This window comes from Pseudophryne corroboree, chromosome 1, assembly GCF_028390025.1.
Source record: "Pseudophryne corroboree isolate aPseCor3 chromosome 1, aPseCor3.hap2, whole genome shotgun sequence".
NCBI lineage: Eukaryota > Metazoa > Chordata > Amphibia > Anura > Myobatrachidae > Pseudophryne > Pseudophryne corroboree.
In genome coordinates, this window is record NC_086444.1 from 590,865,484 (window position 1) to 590,888,902 (window position 23,419).

Sequence of the window (23,419 nt, forward strand, 5' to 3'; positions counted from 1 at the left end):
TTAAATAGAACTTACATCTTGGTAAATTTACCCCACTGTGTGCAGGCAAGCATCAAACTTAAGGCAGGAATATCTAGAAGGGATTTCTTCTCCAGTAACTGGCTTCACAATTCAGAGAAGAAACTGGATTAATAATACTTCAAAACAGACAATGCCTTAGGAAGGGTGTAGTATGGTATGCCGGCGGCCAGCATACCGGCGCCGGGATCCCGACCGCCGGCATACCGGCAGCTGGGCGAGCGCAAATGAGCCCCTTGCGGGCACGGTGGCGCGCTTCGTGCGCCATGCTATTTATTCTTTCTCCAGGGGGGGTCGTGGACCCCCAAGAGGGAGAATAGTTGTCGGTATGCCGGGTGTCGGTATTCCAGCATCGGTATACTGAGCGGCGGGATCCCAACAGCCGGCATACTGAATACCACCCCTTAGGAAGGCAGTTTTACTTCTGTATGGCACAAAGACACTAGTCTCTGGTTCTCCTCTACTAACCCGTTGTTTCCCCTTTCATAAATCTCAGCTAGATAGGTACTTTAAAGATTTCATGTAAAGACAAAGGGATTACCAGACTGACTACTCAATGAGGGGCAGGCTAGGGATGGCCATCGACCATCCATGGTTAGTAGCCATCGATGGTCTGACACAGATGGTAAATAGCTTTACTATGAATTGTCAATGCTGAACATCGGCCATAGAAGACTGATGTCAGATAGCAGCCCTGGTCTGTGCATCTGTAACCAAGGGCATCCTTCTGTGCGGTGCCGTTTCAGCTGGGGAAGTCTGCCCCATAGTGCTCTGGACTTAAACCTTAGGAATGTTAGGGACCTCTCTGATAAGGTCACCTGGTTGTGGTAGGTGGGGACCATTCTTCCTCGCCAACTGCAAGGAAACATTGGTCTGTTTTGTAACATCTTTTATTAAGCTTTTATTGTATTGTATTTTTGTATTGTATATTAAATTCCTATTTAGTAAATAATTGTTTTGCTAAGCATCCATGGCGTGTTTACAGAGTTATATTGCTGCCATAGCCTTATGAATCCTGTGTGAGATAAATACTGCACGGCTAGATAATTGATGCAAAGTTGCACCATTCTGTAATTAACTTAATGGTTCGTAGTGGCCTTTATCACTATGTGATGACACCTACCTGGATTAGAGAGTAATACCCACATACAGTAAGTGGTATATTATAATCTGTGAAATTGAACAATTATTGATGAATTGTGTATATAATTCACATGTCAGGAAACAGAGTATTCTGGTATCCCTGACATTGGATCTGATTCCAACTCATACGTAAACCCGATGGTTTAAGTACAAGTCCAGCGGTGAGGGAACTGCGCATGTGAGAAATGTTTTGCGCATGTGCAGAACAAGTCCTGTGTGATTGTTCACAGTCCTCAGATGCAGTATGATTGACATGCTACAACATTTAGGGGTGGAGTGGAGGTGGCGACTGGGACCGGGGGCTTGTTCAGTCCAGGCTCTGTGTCGTCAGACGCAGACTTCCTGTACTCGGCAGAAAAGCTCCCACCAGTCTGAGAAAGTTTCTGCTTACAAATCAGAACCAGGCCAATTATTAAAATAGATGTTTTATTATCTAAATGAAAGATTAATATTGGTATATAATACAGATTGTTTCTCTGACGTCCTAGTGGATGCTGGGAACTCCGTAAGGACCATGGGGAATAGCGGCTCCGCAGGAGACTGGGCACAAAAGTAAAAGCTTTAGGACTACCTGGTGTGCACTGGCTCCTCCCCCTATGACCCTCCTCCAAGCCTCAGTTAGATTTTTGTGCCCGAACGAGAAGGGTGCACACTAGGTGGCTCTCCTGAGCTGCTTAGTGAAAAAGTTTAAGTATAGGTTTTTTATTTTCAGTGAGTCCTGCTGGCAACAGGTTCACTGCACCGAGGGACTAAGGGGAGAAGAAGCGAACTCACCTGCGTGCAGAGTGGATTGGGCTTCTTAGGCTACTGGACATTAGCTCCAGAGGGACGATCACAGGCCCAGCCATGGATGGGTCCCAGAGCCGCGCCGCCGGCCCCCTTACAGAGCCAGAAGACAGAAGAGGTCCGGGAAATCGGCGGCAGAAGACGTCCTGTCTTCAATAAGGTAGCGCACAGCACCGCAGCTGTGCGCCATTGCTCTCAGCACACTTCACACTCCGGTCACTGAGGGTGCAGGGCGCTGGGGGGGGGGCGCCCTGAGACGCAATAAAAACACCTTAGATGGCGAAAAATACATCACATATAGCTCCTGGGCTATATGGATGCATTGAACCCCTGCCAGTTTTTCCTTAAAAAAGCGGGAGAAAGGCCGCCGAGAAGGGGGCGGAGCCTATCTCCTCAGCACACAAGCGCCATTTTCCCTCACAGCTCCGCTGGAAGGACGTCTTCCTGACTCTCCCCTGCAGTCCTGCACTACAGAAACAGGGTAAAGCAAGAGAGGGGGGGCACTAATTTGGCAGATTAATCAATACAGCAGCTATATAAGGGAAAAACACTTATATAAGGTTATCCCTGTATATATATAGCGCTCTGGTGTGTGCTGGCAAACTCTCCCTCTGTCTCCCCAAAGGGCTAGTGGGGTCCTGTCCTCTATCAGAGCATTCCCTGTGTGTGTGCTGTGTGTCGGTACGTTGTGTCGACATGTATGAGGAGGAAAATGGTATGGAGGCGGAGCAATTGCCTGTAATAGTGATGTCACCCCCTAGGGAGTCGACACCTGACTGGATGGTCTTATGGAAGGAATTACGTGATAGCGTCAGCACTTTACAAAAGACTGTTGACGACATGAGACAGCCGGCAAATCAGTTATTACCTGTCCAGGCGTCTCAAAAGCGCCCGTTACCTCAGATGGTCGACACAGACCCAGACACGGACACTGACTCCAGTGTCGACGGTGAGGAAACAAACGTGTTTTCCAGTAGGGCCACACGTTACATGATCACGGCAATGAAGGAGGTTTTGAACATTTCTGATACTACAAGTACCACAAAAAAGGGTATTATGTGGGGTGTGAAAAAACTACCTGTAGTTTTTCCTGAATCAGATGAATTAAATGAGGTGTGTGATGAAGCGTGGGTTTCCCCCGATAAAAAACTGCTAATTTCTAAAAAATTATTGGCATTATACCCTTTCCCGCCAGAGGTTAGGGCGCGTTGGGAAACACCCCCTAGGGTAGATAAGGCGCTCACACGCTTATCAAAACAAGTGGCGTTACCGTCTCCTGATACGGCCGCCCTCAAGGAGCCAGCTGATAGGAAGCTGGAAAATATCCTAAAAAGTATATACACACATACTGGTGTTATACTGCGACCAGCAATCGCCTCAGCCTGGATGTGCAGTGCTGGGGTGGCTTGGTCGGATTCCCTGACTGAAAATATTGATACCCTGGACAGGGACAGTATATTATTGACTATAGAGCATTTAAAGGATGCATTTCTATATATGCGAGATGCACAGAGGGATATTTGCACTCTGGCATCAAGAGTAAGTGCGCTGTCCATTTCTGCCAGAAGAGGGTTATGGACGCGGCAGTGGTCAGGTGATGCGGATTCCAAACGGCATATGGAAGTATTGCCGTATAAAGGGGAGGAGTTATTTGGGGTCGGTCTATCGGACCTGGTGGCCACGGCAACGGCTGGGAAATCCACCTTTTTACCCCAGGTCACCTCTCAACAGAAAAAGACACCGTCTTTTCAGGCTCAGTCCTTTCGTCCCCATAAGAGCAAGCGGGCAAAAGGCCACTCATATCTGCCCCGGGGCAGAGGAAGGGGAAAAAGACTGCAGCAGGCAGCCTCTTCCAAGGAACAGAAGCCCTCCCCCGCTTCTGCCAAGTCCTCAGCATGACGCTGGGGCCTTACAAGCGGACTCAGGTACGGTGGGGGGTCGTCTCAAGAATTTCAGCGCGCAGTGGGCTCACTCGCAAGTGGACCCCTGGATCCTGCAGGTAGTATCTCAGGGGTACAAATTGGAATTCGAGACGTCTCCCCCTCGCCGGTTCCTGAAGTCTGCTTTACCAACGTCTCCCTCCGACAGGGAGGCGGTATTGGAAGCCATTCACAAGCTGTATTCCCAGCAGGTGATAATCAAGGTACCCCTCCTACAACAGGGAAAGGGGTATTATTCCACGCTGTTTGTGGTACCGAAGCCGGACGGCTCGGTGAGACCTATTTTAAATCTGAAATCCTTGAACACTTACATACAAAGGTTCAAATTCAAGATGGAGTCACTCAGAGCAGTGATAGCGAACCTGGAAGAAGGGGACTATATGGTGTCTCTGGACATCAAGGATGCTTACCTCCATGTCCCAATTTGCCCTTCTCACCAAGGGTACCTCAGGTTTGTGGTACAGAACTGTCACTATCAGTTTCAGACGCTGCCGTTTGGATTGTCCACGGCACCCCGGGTCTTTACCAAGGTAATGGCCGAAATGATGATTCTTCTTCGAAGAAAAGGCGTCTTAATTATCCCTTACTTGGACGATCTCCTGATAAGGGCAAGGTCCAGGGAACAGTTAGAGGTCGGAGTAGCACTATCTCAAGTAGTACTACGACAGCACGGGTGGATTCTAAATATTCCAAAATCGCAGCTGATTCCGGCGACACGTCTGCTGTTCCTAGGGATGATTCTGGACACAGTCCAGAAAAAGGTGTTTCTCCCGGAGGAGAAAGCCAGGGAGTTATCCGAGCTAGTCAGGAACCTCCTAAAACCAGGCCAAGTGTCAGTGCATCAATGCACAAGGGTCCTGGGAAAAATGGTGGCTTCTTACGAAGCGATTCCATTCGGCAGATTCCACGCAAGAACTTTTCAGTGGGATCTGCTGGACAAATGGTCCGGATCGCATCTTCAGATGCATCAGCGGATAACCCTGTCTCCAAGGACAAGGGTGTCTCTCCTGTGGTGGTTGCAGAGTGCTCATCTTCTAGAGGGCCGCAGATTCGGCATTCAGGACTGGGTCCTGGTGACCACGGATGCCAGCCTGAGAGGCTGGGGAGCAGTCACACAGGGAAGAAATTTCCAGGGCTTGTGGTCAAGCATGGAAACGTAATTTCACATAAATATCCTGGAACTAAGGGCCATTTACAATGCCCTAAGTCAAGCAAGGCCTCTGCTTCAGGGTCAGCCGGTGTTGATCCAGTCGGACAACATCACGGCAGTCGCCCACGTAAACAGACAGGGCGGCACAAGAAGCAGGAGGGCAATGGCAGAAGTTGCAAGGATTCTTCGCTGGGCGGAAAATCATGTGATAGCACTGTCAGCAGTGTTCATTCCGGGAGTGGACAACTGGGAAGCAGACTTCCTCAGCAGACACGACCTCCACCCGGGGGAGTGGGGACTTCACCCAGAAATCTTCCACATGATTGTGAACCGTTGGGAAAAACCAAAGGTGGACATGATGGCGTCCCGCCTCAACAAAAAACTAGACAGATATTGCGCCAGGTCAAGGGACCCTCAGGCAATAGCTGTGGACGCTCTGGTAACACCGTGGGTGTACCAGTCAGTGTATGTGTTCCCTCCTCTGCCTCTCATACCCAAGGTACTGAGAATCATAAGAAGGAGAGGAGTAAGGACTATACTCGTGGCTCCGGATTGGCCAAGAAGGACTTGGTACCCGGAACTTCAAGAGATGCTCACGGAGGACCCGTGGCCTCTACCTCTAAGAAAGGACCTGCTCCAGCAGGGACCCTGTCTGTTCCAAGACTTACCGCGGCTGCGTTTGACGGCATGGCGGTTGAACGCCGGATCCTGAAGGAAAAAAGCATTCCGGATGAAGTCATCCCTACCCTGATCAAAGCCAGGAAGGATGTAACCGTGCAACATTATCACCGTATTTGGCGTAAATATGTTGCGTGGTGTGAGGCCAGGAAGGCCCCTACTGAGGAATTTCAACTGGGTCGTTTCCTGCATTTCCTGCAAACAGGACTGTCTATGGGCCTAAAATTAGGGTCCATTAAGGTTCAAATTTCGGCCCTGTCGATTTTCTTCCAGAAAGAACTGGCTTCAGTTCCTGAAGTTCAGACGTTTGTCAAGGGGGTACTGCATATACAGCCTCCTTTTGTGCCTCCAGTGGCACCTTGGGATCTCAATGTAGTTTTGGGGTTCCTAAAATCACATTGGTTTGAACCACTCACCACTGTGGACTTAAAATGTCTCACGTGGAAAGTGGTAATGCTGTTGGCCCTGGCTTCAGCCAGGCGTGTCTCAGAATTGGCGGCTTTATCCTATAAAAGCCCTTACCTGGTTTTTCATGCGGACAGGGCAGAATTGAGGACTCGTCCTCAATTTATCCCTAAGGTGGTTTCAGCGTTTCACTTGAACCAGCCTATTGTGGTACCTGCGGCTACTGGGGACTTGGAGGACTCCAAGTTGCTGGACGTGGTCAGGGCCCTGAAGATATGTGTTTCCAGGACGGCTGGAGTCAGAAAATCTGACTCGCTGTTTGTCCTGTATGCACCCAACAAGCTGGGTGCTCCTGCTTCTAAGCAGACTATTGCTCGTTGGATTTGTAGTACAATTCAGCTTGCACATTCTGTGGCAGGCCTGCCACAGCCAAAATCTGTAAAAGCCCATTCCACAAGGAAAGTGGGCTCATCTTGGGCGGCTGCCCGAGGGGTCTCGGCTTTACAACTTTGCCGAGCGGCTACTTGGTCAGGGGCAAACACGTTTGCTAAATTCTACAAATTTGATACCCTGGCTGAGGAGGACCTGGAGTTCTCTCATTCGGTGCTGCAGAGTCATCCGCGCTCTCCCGCCCGTTTGGGAGCTTTGGTATAATCCCCATGGTCCTTACGGAGTTCCCAGCATCCACTAGGACGTCAGAGAAAATAAGAATTTACTTACCGATAATTCTATTTCTCGTAGTCCGTAGTGGATGCTGGGCGCCCATCCCAAGTGCGGATTGTCTGCAATACTTGTACATAGTTATTGTTACAAAAATCGGGTTATTATTGTTGTGAGCCATCTTTTCAGAGGCTCCTCTGTTATCATGCTGTTAACTGGGTTCAGATCACAGGTTGTACGGTGTGATTGGTGTGGCTGGTATGAGTCTTACCCGGGATTCAAAATCCTTCCTTGTTGTGTACGCTCGTCCGGGCACAGTATCCTAACTGAGGCTTGGAGGAGGGTCATAGGGGGAGGAGCCAGTGCACACCAGGTAGTCCTAAAGCTTTTACTTTTGTGCCCAGTCTCCTGCGGAGCCGCTATTCCCCATGGTCCTTACGGAGTTCCCAGCATCCACTACGGACTACGAGAAATAGAATTATCGGTAAGTAAATTCTTATTTTTACATTGGTGGCCTGCTATGTTGTAAATGGGCATTGCAAGGCTCTTACTCTATATGATAGATTACTATTTATCATAGAGAAATGTTTATGTAGCTTTAGTAGGCTTATGGTTATTAAATGTGGGTGTCATAGGGATTAGTATTTTTGGAAGCATGTGATCAACTTTCTGTGATTCATATTCAATTACAGGGAATGTGTGTAAAGGTTAAAAGTCATTACATGAAACTAAAAAAAGAAGCAGGGGAAATTAATAATATTGTATACAAACTGTTTCTCAGAGATAGCTGCTTTCTGCCTTTATTGTCTTTTCTGCTCATTGTGATTATTATACCATGTCCAACAGAGCGTCATCAGTCCTTTTTTCCTGAATACAGTTGTATGTTTTAGCTTTTCTCCAGGTTATGTGGTATATGCAATTGCGGTCGAATTCCCGAAATTGTCGAATTTCGGGTCATTTTCGACCAAAAAAAAAATCGCCTATGCAATTCAGTGCTTTCCGACCAAAAAACGGACTTTCAAAATTCGACTTTTTGAAATTCGACTTTTTGCAAATTCGACTTTTCTGCAATGATACAAGTGCTGCAATTCGACCAAAGCATATTCAATTCAAGTTTGGAAATTCGACAGCAGTGCTTTTAGACAGCAAATTCGTCATTTTCAATCCGCCACACTTTGGAGGGTGAAAACAAATAAAAAAAATTTAAACATGTTTTTTTTGTGTGTTTTTTTGGGGGGAATAGCAGATCTATTTATATTAGAAGGGATTAGGTACTTTTTTTTTTTTTTTTGGAGGCACAAATATTATTTATATATTTTTTAAAATATTATTATTATTTTTTTTTATTTTTTATGCTGGAACGGTGAAATCATAAAAAAAAATGGCGTGGGGTCCCCCCTCCAAAGCATAACCAGCCTCGGGCTCTTCGAGCTGGTCCTGGTTCTAAAAATGCGGGGAAAAAATTGACAGGGGATCCCCCGTATTTTTAAAACCAGCACCGGGCTCTGCGCCTGGTGCTGGTGCCAAAAATACGGGGGACAAAAAGAGTAGGGGTCCCCCGTATTTTTAACACCAGCATCGGGCTCCACTAGCTGGACAGATAATGCCACAGCCGGGGGTCACTTTTATGCCGTGCCCTGCGGCCGTGGCATTAAATATCCAACTAGTCACCCCTGGCCGGGGTACCCTGGGGGAGTGGGGACCCCTTCAATCAAGGGGTCCCCCCCCCCCAGCCACCCAAGGGCCAGGGGTGAAGCCCGAGGCTGTCCCCCCCCCATCCAATGGGCTGCGGATGGGGGGGCTGATAGCCTTTTGTGATAATAAAAAGATATTGTTTTTTCCAGTAGTACTACAAGTCCCAGCAAGCCTCCCCCGCAAGCTGGTACTTGGAGAACCACAAGTACCAGCATGCGGGAGAAAAACGGGCCCGCTGGTACCTGTAGTACTACTGGGAAAAAAATACCCAAATAAAAACAGGACACACACACCGTCGACAGTAAAACTTTATTTCATACGTCGACACACACATACTTACCTATGTTCACACGCCGACATCGGTCCTCTTCTCCATGTAGAATCCACGGATACCTGAAAAGAAAAGATCAATATACTCACCTCAGCCATGGTCCAGAGATAAATCCACGTACTTGGCAAAAAAACAAACCGAACACCCGCTCCATGCCGGACTGAAAGGGGTCCCATGCTGACACATGGGACACCTTTCCACGAATGAGACCTGTCAGTGACAGCTGTCACAGAAAGGTCTCTAAGCCAATCAGGAAGCGCAACTTCGTTGCGCTCACCTGATTGGCTGTGCGCTGTCTGTACTGTGACAGCACATCGCAAAGCCGCTCCATTACTTTCAATGGTGGGAACTTAGCGGCTAGCGGTAAGGTCACCCGCCGGTCAGCGGCTGACCGGCGGGTGACCCCACCGCTACCCGCAAAGTTCCCACCATTGAAAGTAATGGAGCGGCTTTGCGATGTGCTGTCACAGTACAGACAGCGCACAGCCAATCAGGTGAGCGCCACGGAAGTAGCGCTTCCTGATTGGCTGAAGGGACGTCAGTGACAGGAGTCACGTGATGTCCCGGCATTCGGGAGAAAGGGGTCTGATGTGAAAGTATTGGACCCCTTTCTAGTCCGGTATGGAGCGGGTTTTTGCGTGTTTTTTTTTTTAAACAAGTACGTGGATTATCTCTGGACCTGGATGTACCTCTGGACGCTGGAAGGTGAGTATAATTTTTTCACAGGTACCTCGGATCGTCGGAGACCGTGGCAGTCGGCGTGTCAACATAGGTAAGTATGTGTGTGTCGGTAGTGTGTAATAAAGTTTTACTATCAAGGTGTGTGTGTCCTGTTTTTATTTGGGTATTTTTTTCCCAGTAGTACTACAGGTACCAGCGGACCCGTTTTTCTCCCGCATGCTGGTACTTGTGGTTCTCCAAGTACCAGCTTGCGGGGGAGGCTTGCTGGGACTTGTAGTACTGCTGGAAAAAACAATATCTTTTTATTATCACAAAAGGCTATCAGCCCCCCCATCCGCAGCCCATTGGATGGGGGGGGACAGCCTCGGGCTTCACCCCTGGCCCTTGGGTGGCTGGGGGGGGGGGACCCCTTGATTGAAGGGGTCCCCACTCCCCCAGGGTACCCCGGCCAGGGGTGACTAGTTGGATATTTAATGCCACGGCCGCAGGGCACGGCATAAAAGTGACCCCCGGCTGTGGCATTATCTGTCCAGCTAGTGGAGCCCGATGCTGGTGTTAAAAATACGGGGGACCCCTACTCTTTTTGTCCCCCGTATTTTTGGCACCAGCACCAGGCGCAGAGCCCGGTGCTGGTTTTAAAAATACGGGGGATCCCTGGCCAATTTTTCCCCTGCATTTTTAGAACCAGGACCAGCTCGATGAGCCCGAGGCTGGTTATGCTTTGGAGGGGGGACCCCACGCCATTTTTTTTTCGGGTTTTTCACGTTTTTTTACCGTTTTTTAAAATCGCGGCAAAATCCGCCAAATCGGCCGATTTTCGCCCGCGACTCTGGCGAATCCGTTTTTCATTGAATATGGTGAATTCCGGAAGCCACCTTCCGGGATTCACCTGTCGAATTGAGTCGAATTAAAAAACGGCGAAAATTGCCGCGAATTCGACCGCAATTGCATATACCCTTATAACTAATTCTAATGCCAGCCCATTCCTGATTCCTGGGCTGTTTCCATACACGGATCTCTGGGCACAGACACAAACTGTGAACTTTGGCATTCACAGATGTGAATTTGGGCGTTTTGTATATGTCCGTCTTTTCTGAGTTGTATGGAACTCAGCCAGATCTGTCTTTCAGTGAATTTGGGCGTTTTGTATATGTCCATCTTTTCTGAGTTGTATGGAACTCGGCCAGATCTGTATTTCAGTGAATTTGGGCGTTTTGTATATGTCCGTCTTTTCTGAGTTGTATGGAACTCAGCCAGATCTGTCTTTCAGTGAATTTGGGCGTTTTGAGATGGCAACTGGGCAGCAACAATGCGGGAGGCTGGTGAAAGTCCCAATAGGAATGATGATGATTGCGGTGGTTATGGAAAAATCAATGGGCAGAATGGAGTTTTGCTTGCAGACAATGAAAGTCGCGCATTATCACTACAGATTTGTGCATTGGAAAAGGTAGTGAGTCAGACTTCTGTGCCTGCCTGCACTAACAGCCACTTTGTGTGGGACTCAGAGTCAGCTCCCTTTGTCTCTTGCCTGGTAAGCTTTATTGGGATATAATTATTGGCAATAGGATCCAACAGGTTACCAAAGAGTATATTTAACTCCTTTTATATGGTGTTTTTTTTTATTTTAAATAGGGGTGATCAGGGCAGTTCTATTTAACAGGTTGGATACTTCAGGGAAATCACAGATATCTCCTGCGGTCCCTCCATTTGCGCATTGCATCAAAGTGCCATAGCCTGCTATGGGGACAGTGAGATGGGATCAATTTATCAAACTGTGAAAAGCTATAGTGTTTGTTTTTTTTGTAGTTTGAGCTAAAAATATAACACACTCTCAGGATGACCTCATGTATACTTAAGGGCCCCATACACTAGAGCAATAATGCCCGATTTCATCCAATTTCGGGCATTCGGCCCGATATATCGGATGAAATCGGGCATTTTGGAGGTGTTTCCGATCCGATCCGATGCGCGTTCCCGTGAGCACATTCAATCAGGTCCGACCTGGAGGAATGGCTGGGATCGCCCAAGATACATTGTATGCAAAAGGACAGCATACGATGTATCTTGGGTGATCCTGACCCACAGGAGGCTGCCGGGGTGATCGCCAGCGACATGTGGTCGCATAAGTGTATGGGTCCCTTTACTGTGCGATCCAGCATCCAAAGTCTGCTGGTGACAGTTTTGTACATTCATGAGTTTCCAGCTCACACATGCACAATGCCAAGTGATAGGGGGAAAGCAGACAAATTGGAGAATTTCTTCTTTGAGGGTGTAACTACTCACAGAGTTTTCGTCTTGTATAGGTGCAGAGCATCCCGCAGTGAAGAAAAAATGGTCAGCGGACTTCACAGTCAGTGTTACTGATCTGACTGCTGAAAGTAATGCTATACTGCAGAACTAAAAACTGTGCATTCCCCCCATGGACATTTTAAAAATGAAACATTTGTGCGAAAAAAAAATAATAAAAAAGGGTGAGATGGCCTTGCAGGAAAAGACTATCTTACACCCCAGTTTTGCACCCTGCACTTCCTGACTCACTTTTATGAATGTATAAGAATAAGTGTCAAGAGGCCCATTTATCAAACAGTATTTGCGGCTATGTCCCTGAAAACACCCTGTATGAAGGAGGGATCTTGCTGCGATCCCTCCATTGTCGCACACACTCACATCCCCCATAGGTTTCTGTGGGGGATGCGAATATGCGATGCTGCCCGATGTATCAATATTGGGAATGTGAAGCTTTCCCAGTACTGGTCCCCGCAGTTACTGCAATTACTGCAATCTCCTGATCGCAGGATGTAGTTCTGGTAGGGTTCCCCAGGAACCCTCCGCCAGAAATGGCCCCTGTGCATGGCAGTGAGGCTACCATGCATGCGCAGAAGTCCGGACACCCTGCTCGGCACATCGCATGGAAGTACTCCTTTCCGAGTCCTAGTCCCTGCATTTGCAGGATGTTACATACTGCTGATAGGATCACATTAAATCAGTATGAAATCCCGTTGCACGGGATTCCGGTGTTTGAAATACAGACGCTGGGATCCCGCTGTTGAAAAGGCCGACAAGCGTGAGTAAGGCGTGTTCTCCTCTCTCCCCACTCCCCTAACCCTGCCTACCCGCAGCCTAACCCTAACCTCCCCCCTTGGTGCATAACCCTAATCACCCCCCAGAGGTGCCTAAACCTAACCCCCCCACCCGTCCCTGGTGCCTAAAACTAACCCTCACCCTCCCGCAGGCTAACCTTATCCCTCCAGGGGGGGTGACTAACTCTAACCCCCCACTTCCTGCAGCCTTACCCTAACCCTAGGACGCAGCCTAACCCACTCCCCCCCGCCCCCGTAATGCAGCATAAACTTAACACCCCCCCCCTTCCCCCCCTACCTGCGGCTTACCTCTCCAGCGCCAAGTTGTGTGTTCGTTCGGCATCCTGGCTGTCGTGATTCTGGCACCAGGATGGTGCACCTATTCTGGATGCCGGTGTCGGAATTCAGACTAGGGTCAGGATTACGGCTATTCTGACTGCCAGGATCCTGACTGCTTCCTGATCGCATATTGCAGTGCGATCCTGGGTGGTAGGATCCCGTCCAGATCACATACAATTTGCGATCTATGATAAATGTCCCCAAAATGTTTAAAGGTAGTGATTTAAGGGCGGAATCCAATTAGTTTGGGGTTTCTCCCGTGGCTAATTATGCGCGCTGCCCGATTCAGTGAGTGGGAATTACACTGTGTGTTAAGCCCAAAGGGAGAACTTTTCTTTGCTACCTCAGGGCTGCAAGGAAAAGTCAGCAAAGAAAGGCACATTCTGCGGTTTAATGAATGTATGTGTTAGTGCATGTTAACGCTGTGTTTTCCATGTGATAAAAATGCAATTTTATTGAATAGCTCCATATCATTGTATTTCATACCTCAAGTATATTTTTAAAGACTTCGGGCTTTACTGTCTTTCTTCTCATAGGTTCTTATATAACAAGGTGAAAACAAAACATTTAGAAAATGATAAGCAGACAAGGCTTAGAAAAGTATCGGGAAGTTGATGAGGATGAGCTTCTAAACAAACTAACTGACGAGGAACTAAGAGCTCTGGAAGGAGAACTGGAAGAATTAGACCCAGATGTACGTATCACTAACTTTTTATTATGTACATGATCTGTAACCATAGCGTTAATTTTCACTACAGTATATTGGGGGTCATTCCGAGTTGTTCGCTCGCAAGCTGCTTTTAGCAGCTTTGCACACGCTAAGCCGCCGCCTACTGGGAGTGAATCTTAGCATATTAAAATTGCGAACGAAAGATTCTCAAAATTGCGATTACACACCTCTTAGCAGTTTCTGAGTAGCTCCAGACTTACTCGGCATCTGCGATCAGTTCAGTGCTTGTCGTTCCTGGTTTGACGTCACAAACACACCCAGCGTTCGCCCAGACACTCCTCCGTTTCTCCAGCCACTCCCGCGTTTTTCCCAGAAACGGTAGCGTTTTTTCGCACACACCCATAAAACGGCCAGTTTCGGCCCAGAAACACCCACTTCCTGTCAATCACATTACGATCACCAGAACGAAGAAAAAAACGTGAGTAAAATACCTAACTGCATAGCAAATTTACTTGGCGCAGTCGCACTGCGGACATTGCGCATGCGCATTCGCGACTAATCACTCCGTTGTGATAAAGAAATAACGAGCGAACAACTCGGAATGACCCCCATTGTGTATTGTGTTAAAATAACAGTATAATCGCCAATTTATATTTTTAATGAACACATTTAAGGTCTACTTCAGAATTGCAGGCCTTGTCAATGTCAGATGTAGTTGTGCGAATATTTATTTTATTGCACATGTGTCTAAGTCGCACTGCGCATGCATCTCAATTGTGTTTGTGCAGGGTCACTGTTGTGATTTTAGAAACACTGATAATTTAATTGAAAATGTATTGCGTGTTCTGAGAGGTGGCTGTTCAGATGCCCAGATGTTGTTTGTCTTTATGGGCATGTTATGGGAGTTTTGTGGGTGTGTCACTGAAGTAGGAGGCTATATTCTGATAGAAAGTCTGCACCTGTCACATGGTGGGCACAAGTTTTGATGGTGTGTCTACAGACATACCATGCAGTATTTCAGTGTCTACAGGCACTAACAGTGGGCGTATCAGGCCTTGCAAACTCTGATATAAGGGATGTATACCAGGGAAGACTTTGTAGCGACATTTGCATAAAGTCTCAAATGTGCAAGTGGAAAAAGACCCATAATCTAGTCACAGTATATATCTTAGGAAATCATTTTAATTTGAGGAGAGCCTATTTTACTGCCGCCTACCACATAGCAACTTGTTCATTTGGTTTATGATTTTTACAGATCAGACAAAAAATAATATAATTTGTTCTCGTTTTGCAGAATCAGTTATTGCCTGCTGGTTTAAGACAAAGGAACCAAACAAGTAAAACACCCACAGGGCCTTTCCAGCGAGAATCCCTGCTTGGCCATTTAGAAAAGCAAGCTAAGGAAATGAAAGATCGTGACGATCTCGTGCCTTTCACCAGAGAAAAAAGAGGTATGTGTTTCTGGCTGGGGCAGTGGTGGAAATTAGGTGACAATAAAATCATTGTTTTTTCTCATTATTCCCTTCTGGGAGATCACTTAGATGAGGTCCAGGGGGAAAGTGCTGTATAGTGATGTACAGTAATATGCATTTTTTGCAGCCTCTTCACCAATTGCAAAATGTGTCACCACTCAGCGGGGGAGAGACCATGATTAAGCGATTAGTCACCAATCGCATCACTGCCCACTTCACTGGGGTGTGGACTCCAAGGACAGAGTCTTCTGGACATTGTTGGAAAGCAGGCTAGTGTAATAATCAGTCTAGTAATAGACACAATTAGGTCTTACAGGTTGCTTTGTGAGGAGTCGCAGTGTTTTCAGTTAACCAAGCAAGGTCATGCTAGCTACAAGATTCAGTTATCTGTTGTTAAAGGGGAGTGGGTCTCTTCTGCACCTGTTCAATCTTTTTTCAAGAGTAACAAATTAATAAGAAGGAGGAGGTTAGATTAATCCAAATGAGTGGTTGCTATATTCATCCCTGGTGAGTGGAGGTTATATTTGGCTTTGGTTTATTTAAAAAATAACCCAGGGCTGTCCTTTTGTTCCCTTGTCTGGCAATCATTCTTCCTTAGGGACAGGGTATAAATAGACACAGTGTAACATTCTTTTCTTCTTACTGTGTGTGTATGTGTCCTGCTTGTTATCTCACATCCAGAGGATCACACAATTCTCATATGATATACCACTTTTATCTTACATTTAAATGCACTTCAAAGGATCATTGCCGTAAAGCCTTTCAAAGACTTCATCATTTTTTGTCTGCTACATCTACGTCTGATTACATTTTATTTAAAATTCTTTGCAAAATAATTTTTTACAGTCATTTTTTTTTTTGTTCTGGAATAAACTGATGACATAGAGGGTGTGCAAGATGGCTTATACAGAGAAAAAAAATCTGTCTGATCCTGCTGCTTTGTGCTTTCATTTGCCTACATCTGCAGAAGTTGCCCAGGCCCAAGAGGAGATGGGAAGTAGGGTACAAGTGCAGAAAGGAAGAGAAAGATTGAAAATGGATTGAAAATGGATAAATGAACTACCCTCAGCTTCATTGTAACTTTAACTCATAATTAAAGATTAACTAAGCAGTATTTTAGGTCATAAAAGGAACATTTTATTCAATCAAATGGGCCATGCATGTGCTTTTGCCAAACACTGTGTTGACAGGTCGCAGAGTGCGAATGGCCAGTATGCAAGGGAGTGGCTATTAGAGGTATACAGCTTCATGAGCAGAGCTGTGTGAAGTGTGAACATACTTATGGCCTGGTCGCCGCAGCCCCCTGCCTCATAGATTGCGGTGGTATAAAAGTAGAGGAGTTAACTAGCCAAGAGCTAGTACGGACTAGCCACTGGGTAAACAAAGGATAGTCACAAAATGAGCCAAGGTTTGATAGATGGTGAAGGCTCTGATAAGCCACAAGGAGAAAACAAAGAAAGGTTAGGAGTTATTTTTATTTGGGTGGGTTATTTTGTTTCTGTGCAGGGTAAATATTGGCTGCTTTATTTTTACACTGCAATTTAGATTTTAGTTTGAACAGACCCCACCCAAATCTAACTCTCTCTGCACATGTTATATCTGCCCCCCCCCCTCCCTGCAGTGCACATGGTTTTGCCCAACTGCTAACAAATGTGCTGCTGCGATCAACTCTGAATTAGGCCCAATGTCCAAAATTGTTGTGTGCAGTAGCTGATTTTATGGATCCTGTGTCCGCTGTCTCTCGGGCTCTCCCTTTATGATCCTGATGTTAGCGCAGTCATCATCCTCTTAATCCAAAGGAGACTCTGCTGCAGGATAATGTCATACTTCAACTCTCGGCTCCTGTCACTGTGGAGAAGGCAGCATTTGGTGTCATACCCTGGAACACCCTGATTTGCTGAGATATGGATTTTGAAGAAGGATTCCTGGGGCCAGATGTAATAGGGTCCCAGTTTTTTGTGCGGGACAAACTTGCGCCTTCTCGCACATAAGAAGGTGCAAGTTTGTCCCACAACTCGGCCAATGTAATAGCCTGCAGGCTTTTAAGTTTGATGCTATTACATTTTGCAAGTGTGCATGAGTATTTCTCATATGAAAAATCTCTCAATGTAATGTGAGTTTCATTACAATGTGTGAGTTTGACAGAAGCATGCACAGATCAGTAAGATCTGTGCACGATTCTGTCTGTGAAAGTTAAATAGTTAAAAAGTAAAAAACAAAACAAAAAAAATGCAGTCCCCCCCAAAGCATAACCAGTCCTGAATTATTTGAGCCGGTCCTGGTTGAGAAAATACAGGGGAAAAATTATTGGCCAGGGAGGTTATGCCACAGCCTGGGGACCCAATAAAGGTGTCCCCCTTATCCAGGCACCCAAGGTCAGGGCTGAAGCCCTGGGCTGTGGATGCAAAGTTTATAGCAATTAAGTGGTTAAAGTAAGAATTAATATTGTTTCTTACAGGGGGCGTGGCCTGGATCGGCATGGAGTAGCAGTGTACTGCTATAGCTCTCCATATTAATCCTGTTAAAGATCCTTTTTTCCCTAACCCGTAGCCCCTGGGATCTACCTGCAAGTATTGGAAGAGGTGCTGCCCTTGTTGACATCCGTGCTGGCCCGGAGCGTGCAGCGGCTTCCTGTACCCGACCCCTCCAGCGTGCTGGCCCGGCTCCCTGCCTCTCTGCGTGCCGGAGCTCGCGGGACGACGCGCGACAGCGCTTCCGGCGGCGGCCCTGCAGAGATCCCCCGGCTGGGGGAACGCGACGGAGGAGGACCTGACTGGCGGGCTGAGCGCGGCGGTGCTCGCCCGTGGACCCGGGGAAGATGAGGAGAGCGGGTGAGTCCGGAGCGGAAAGCCCGCGAAGCCGCCATCTTTGATTATCAATATGGGCTTGTCTCCCTGCTCCTGAAGTGTTCCCCATCCTGTGGTGCCGCACAGTGAGGCGAGCTGTGGCTGGGATTGCCTCTCTGTTCCTCTCCTGGGCTTAATAACTGTGTTGAGACGGTGCCAAGGACGAGACTCCCCCCCCCCCCCGCGTCCATTGTGGAATTTCTGTGGCTGTGGAAGGGGGAAGGAAATGGTCAGCAAGAGCTAGGGAAAATACAATACAGTCCCTATAGGCTCTCTGCAAAACTGCAATAACCACGCATGTGCTCTTAGTTTTGCTCCTGTCCTGATCCAACCAATCTCCTATTCTCTATATATAACCTACTCTGCGGTGTGCCCATAAATCTGCTCTACTTTGCCACATTATTATTTATCATATCTGCCCGATCCGAGCGGCTCCAGCACCTGTGCTGACCCGATACTGCTTGGGGACTTTTTTGCTGTAATATCCTTGGGGTCCTGACATCGCGTCCAGTGCTGCAATGGTGAAAGGAGGTCAGAGTGCGGCGAACGCCGCTGCAAAACTGGAGAAGTTTGCTAGGTCGCAACAGGCAACTCAATCGGCAAGGCAGGGTGACACTGACCCATCCCCGTCTGCGGCTGAGGTCGCTGCTCCCGACCCCACAGAGCAGGTTCAGTCTACCCAGCAAATACTACAGGCCATTTTTGCGTCTGAGCAGAGGGTCACGGACAAGATTGGGCAAGTCCAGGCGGACGTCTCTCTCCTAAGACAGGATCTACAAAAAATCCGGGAAAGAGTGGGTGAAACTGAGCATCGGATATCGGCTCTGGAAGACACTACATCACCCCTTCAACTGAAAGTGGCCGACTTGTCTACCCAGGTGATATCTATGCAGAGTAAAATGTCCGATATCGAGGGGAGACTACGGCGCAACAACGTTCGGTTTGTTGGGCTCCCTGAGAGGGCAGAGGGCACCTCCCCGGAATCCTTTCTGGAAAATTGGCTTATTAAATTATTTGGCAAAGAAGCATTTATCTCTCAATTCGCGGTGGAACAAGCGCACAGGCTCCCGCCTAGACCGCCACCACCCGGGGCTCCGGCTAGAACATTTATTGCTCGTTTCCTACACTTTAAGGACCGTGACGCTATACTCCGCATGGCCCGGACACAGGGCCCTATCCAACTAGATGGACATAATATATCCGTTTTCCCTGATTTTGCCCTGGAGGTGCAAAAGAGTAGATCACAGTTTCTGCATGTTAAGCGTCAACTCCGTGACCGCAATATACAATACTCTATGTTGTTCCCGGCCAAACTGAGGGTGGTGTCCGATAACACCACTCATTTCTTCTCCACTCCTCAAGATGCTGCTGCATGGTTGGAACGACAGCCTCGTCCTCCTCGCTGAAGTACTATCATACATTTGTCGATTTGTTACCTTCTTATTGCTGGCTAAGCCTAACTGTTTCATATTATGTTACGCTAGTCATGCTGTGGGTATATATGCACTGTACTAGGGGGGTAATGCTGAGCAGCCTAATGTTGATATTAATCTTTGTCTCGTTTTTTATACGTTGGGGTACGTTGCTAGATATGTTTTTCTTCCCCCTTTTTCTTTTCCAGGGTTAGGGTACTACTTCTACTGGTACTCTGTGGAGAGTTTTATGCCGAAGATAGTGTAGGGGCATTTCTTAGGGACCTTAGTTAGGCCCCTATCCCTTAGCTTAGTTACTCTGGTGGGAGTTATGGGATCCAGGTATACCTTATGTTCGCAAGGTGATACAGGGTGGGTATGGGGGGGGTTAGTTTGTTTTTTTTCATGCTATCAATTTTTGCCTATGTGTGTGTTCTGCTACATTGCGTTATTAGGTGATACAGGGTGGGTGCGGGGGGGGTTAGTTTATTTTTTTCCAAGCCATCATTGTTTAGTTCTGTGCGTATTTTGCAAAGACCCGTATTTTCTGCATGATGTTGCTTTGTGCTCTTATGCCTCCAAGAGCGTAGGGGGACTGGTTATTCCTATCCCTATGTACTGTTGGCTCAACGTTGCTATGCTGCGATGCCAGGCTCTGCTATATGTCTCTTTAACCTATCCTGTTATCCCTCTCCGTTATGATTTCTATGTCTACTGTTTCTGAGGGGCTCCGTCTGCTCAGCTGGAACGTTCGGGGACTGAATGAAAAAAATCAAAAGATCGTTAGTCCTGACTCAGGTTAAAAAATATCAGGCAGACATAATTTGTCTTTCTGAAACACATTTGCATGGAGGTAGAGTGATGGCGCTTAGAAAGCCCTGGGTCAGTCACGTGTATCATTCCACCTTCTCTAGTAATGCAAGAGGCGTTTCTGTAATGATTAAAAAGTCCGTACAATTTCATATGGATGAATGTGAAACTGACCATTATGGCAGATACGTCTTCCTACGAGCCCATATTAACAGCCGACTGTTTAATATTTTAGCAGTATATGTTCCCCCGCCATATAACAATGAGGTCCTCCGGCACGCTGCCCGTTTTCTGGCCCGGTCCCCTGCTACCCCTGTGATATGTCTAGGAGATTTTAACAATGTCATGGATGGTGGCATGGACAGGTGGAGGGAGTCGGTTGCATCTTCCCCTCCCCTGGCGTCCCCTACCTCGTTCGCAGGATTGGTGGGGGAGATGGGGTTGGTGGATATATGGAGATGTCGAAACCCAGCGGCCACTCAGTTCTCCTGTCAGTCCGCTACCCATCACGCTTTTTCTCGTATTGATTTGGTGTTGGTGTCCCATGGTTTGTCCCCGGACGTACTGGCGGTGGATTATCTCCCTAGGGGCATATCGGATCATTCTCCTGTTTTGGTCACAGTTAACATAGGTTGGGAGCGGGGAGCAAAAATGTGGAAGCTTAATCCCTTTTGGTTGACTCTGCTGGGGAAGGGTGAGGATCTGATGGCCGCCTGGGAAGGGTTCCAGGAAGATAATTCACTATACAGTGTTCTGACAATGAAGCATGATGCCTTTAAGGCGTTTCTGCGGGGCTCCTTTATAAAGCGGATCTCTGAAGTTAAAGCATTCAGTAAAAGGGAGGAGATGCGGTTGGAATATTTGTGCCAGCAGTTGGAATCTCAATATCTTAATACCCATTTGCGGTCTGATGAATTGTTGTGGAAGAACGCGCAGAGTGAGTGGTCGGATTGTTTATTTGAGAAATCCAGGCGTAGACTCCTTTTTGCGGGACATGAGCAGTATTTTCGGGCTGAGATGAATGGCAGCTATTTGGCCTTTTTGGCCCGGTCTGATTCCCCAAGAACAGTAATTCAGTGTGTGAAAAACTCTGCTGGCCAAATGTGCTATTCTGGATCAAAGGTGGCGGAGACTTTCCGTGGTTATTATTCCTCGCTCTATGCCTCCCGAGCCGGTTACTCTGATGATCAGCTGGGGGATTTTTTGGCTCAGTTGACCTTGCCATGCTTGTCCCGGGAGGACTCTGGGGCTCTAGATGCGCCTATCACGGTGGAGGAGGTGGAGGCTGCGATCCTGTCTCTCCCGGCGTCTAAGGCACCGGGATCAGATGGACTTCCGGGTGAGGTCTATAAAAAATACATTACTTTTTTTGCCCCCTATCTCCTACAACTGTTTGAACTTCTCTTAAAAGGTGGGGCCCTCCCGCGCTCTATGGCCGAGGCTAATATAATTGTCCTGCTGAAACCAGGGAAAGACCCCTTGCTCCCCGAGTCCTATCGACCCATTTCCCTCCTCAACACTGATGTAAAAATATTGGCAAAAATCTTGGCATCTCGATTGAATTTGGTAATTACAACGATAATTCATCCAGACCAGACGGGCTTTATGCCGGGTAAGTCCACGGCCCAAAATTTACGTAGATTGTTCTGTCATCTCCAGAGGAATGATGTGGGGGGATCGGACGCGGTGGTGGTGTCCCTTGATGCGGCCAAAGCGTTCGACTCAGTAGAGTGGAGGTACCTTTGGGGGGTGCTGGAGAAATTTGCCTTTGGTCCTCGTTTTATTGGCTTTATCCAATTATTGTATTCCTTGCCTGTGGCTCGTGTGACGGCCAATGGTTTCACGTCTGAGCTTTTTGCACTGGAGAGGGGCACTCGACAGGGCTGCCCCCTGTCTCCTGCACTGTTTGCGATGGCCGTGGAGCCGTTGGCCGCCCTGCTACGGGGCGATGGCGGGGTCAGGGGAGTTGAGATTGGGGGTCATGTGGATGTGGTGGCGCTATACGCGGACGACATGCTACTCTTCCTGCAGGACTCTGATGACTCCCTACGAACAGCATTACAGGTAGTGGAGAATTTTGGTATCTTTTCCGGTCTGTTAATTAACTGGGACAAGTCCCACATTTTTCCTGTCTCTGGCCTTCTTCCCGAAAACACACAGGGGGCGTATCCTTTGCAATGGACACTGCGATTCAAATATCTAGGCATCTGGATTACTCCTATGGCGCGTAGCTATAAGGCCCAAAATATTGACCCCATACTAGCGACATTTAAAGAAAAGGCACATAGCTGGAAAAAATTACCGCTGTCTGTCCTGGGTAGGGTCAATTTATTCAAAATGGTGATGCAGCCAAAGTTCCTCTATGCTCTACAGAATTCCCCGGTCTACCTCCCCAAGAAGATCTTTACTGTTATTGAGGGAGTTTTATCCTCATTTATATGGAGTGGCAGGCAGGCGCGGGTCTCTATAAGAACGATGTGCAGATCCCAGGTGTCTGGCGGGGCAAGCCTCCCAGATCTCAGACTATACTATGTGGCCGCTCAGTTGGCCCATCTGAGTGAATGGACTGGGGACTCTTTGGGGGATACGATGAGGGGGTTTCTGGCTGAGCGGACGGAGTGCTCTCCTGCTTTCTCTCTCTCTCCTCTTCAACTTCTCCTTTCTGGTCTCTCTACGTCTGGCATGCCTCCCTTGTTGCGTCAAGCCTTGCTTATCTGGCGATATGCGCACACTTTGTATGACTGGGAGGGACATGATACCTGTACTCCATTGTGGTTCAATAGTGCATACCCTGAGCTATATGAGATGTCGCTAGATAACATATGGATTACTAGGGGAGTCGTGGCACTGGGTCAGCTATATACCACGGTGGAGTGCTGAAGTCATTTCAGCAACTAAAGATCGAATTTGATGTGCCTAACACAGTTATGTTCCGATACTTTCGGCTTAGACATGCTGTACAGACCCAATTCCCTCACGGCCCGCCATCGATGGCTGATTCACCTGTTAAGACGCTGCTTGCTTCAATGAGCCGGAGGGGGAAGGTGTCTACCATATATGCTGCTTTAAATAACAATAGCTATCCCGATCTATTAAACAATCTCCGTACTAAATGGGAGACTGATTTAGGGCAATTGTCCCAAGAGCAGTGGCTTCAAATTATGAGTTCACTTAAATATACTACACCATGTATAAGGTATAAGCAGGTTTTTTTCTACACTCTACACAGGTCCTACCGCACTCCGGTTAGTATGCGGAGGGCTGGTCTTAGGGAAGATTCTAACTGCCCCAGGTGTCAGGCAG

At 47.6% G+C, this 23,419-nt stretch overlaps 1 protein-coding gene across 2 annotated transcripts in view; it reads left to right on the top strand.

The window, feature by feature from the left end:
- Positions 1 to 23,419, top strand: part of TMOD1 (tropomodulin 1) — a 154,920-nt gene that overhangs the window by 30,834 nt on the left and 100,667 nt on the right. For both annotated transcript variants that reach the window (XM_063914239.1, XM_063914238.1), the window contains exons 2-3: positions 13,443 to 13,600; positions 14,871 to 15,027. In XM_063914239.1, the coding sequence (XP_063770309.1) occupies positions 13,481 to 13,600; positions 14,871 to 15,027 (277 nt within the window). In that variant the 5' untranslated portion in view covers positions 13,443 to 13,480. The remainder of the gene's footprint in view (positions 1 to 13,442; positions 13,601 to 14,870; positions 15,028 to 23,419) is intronic.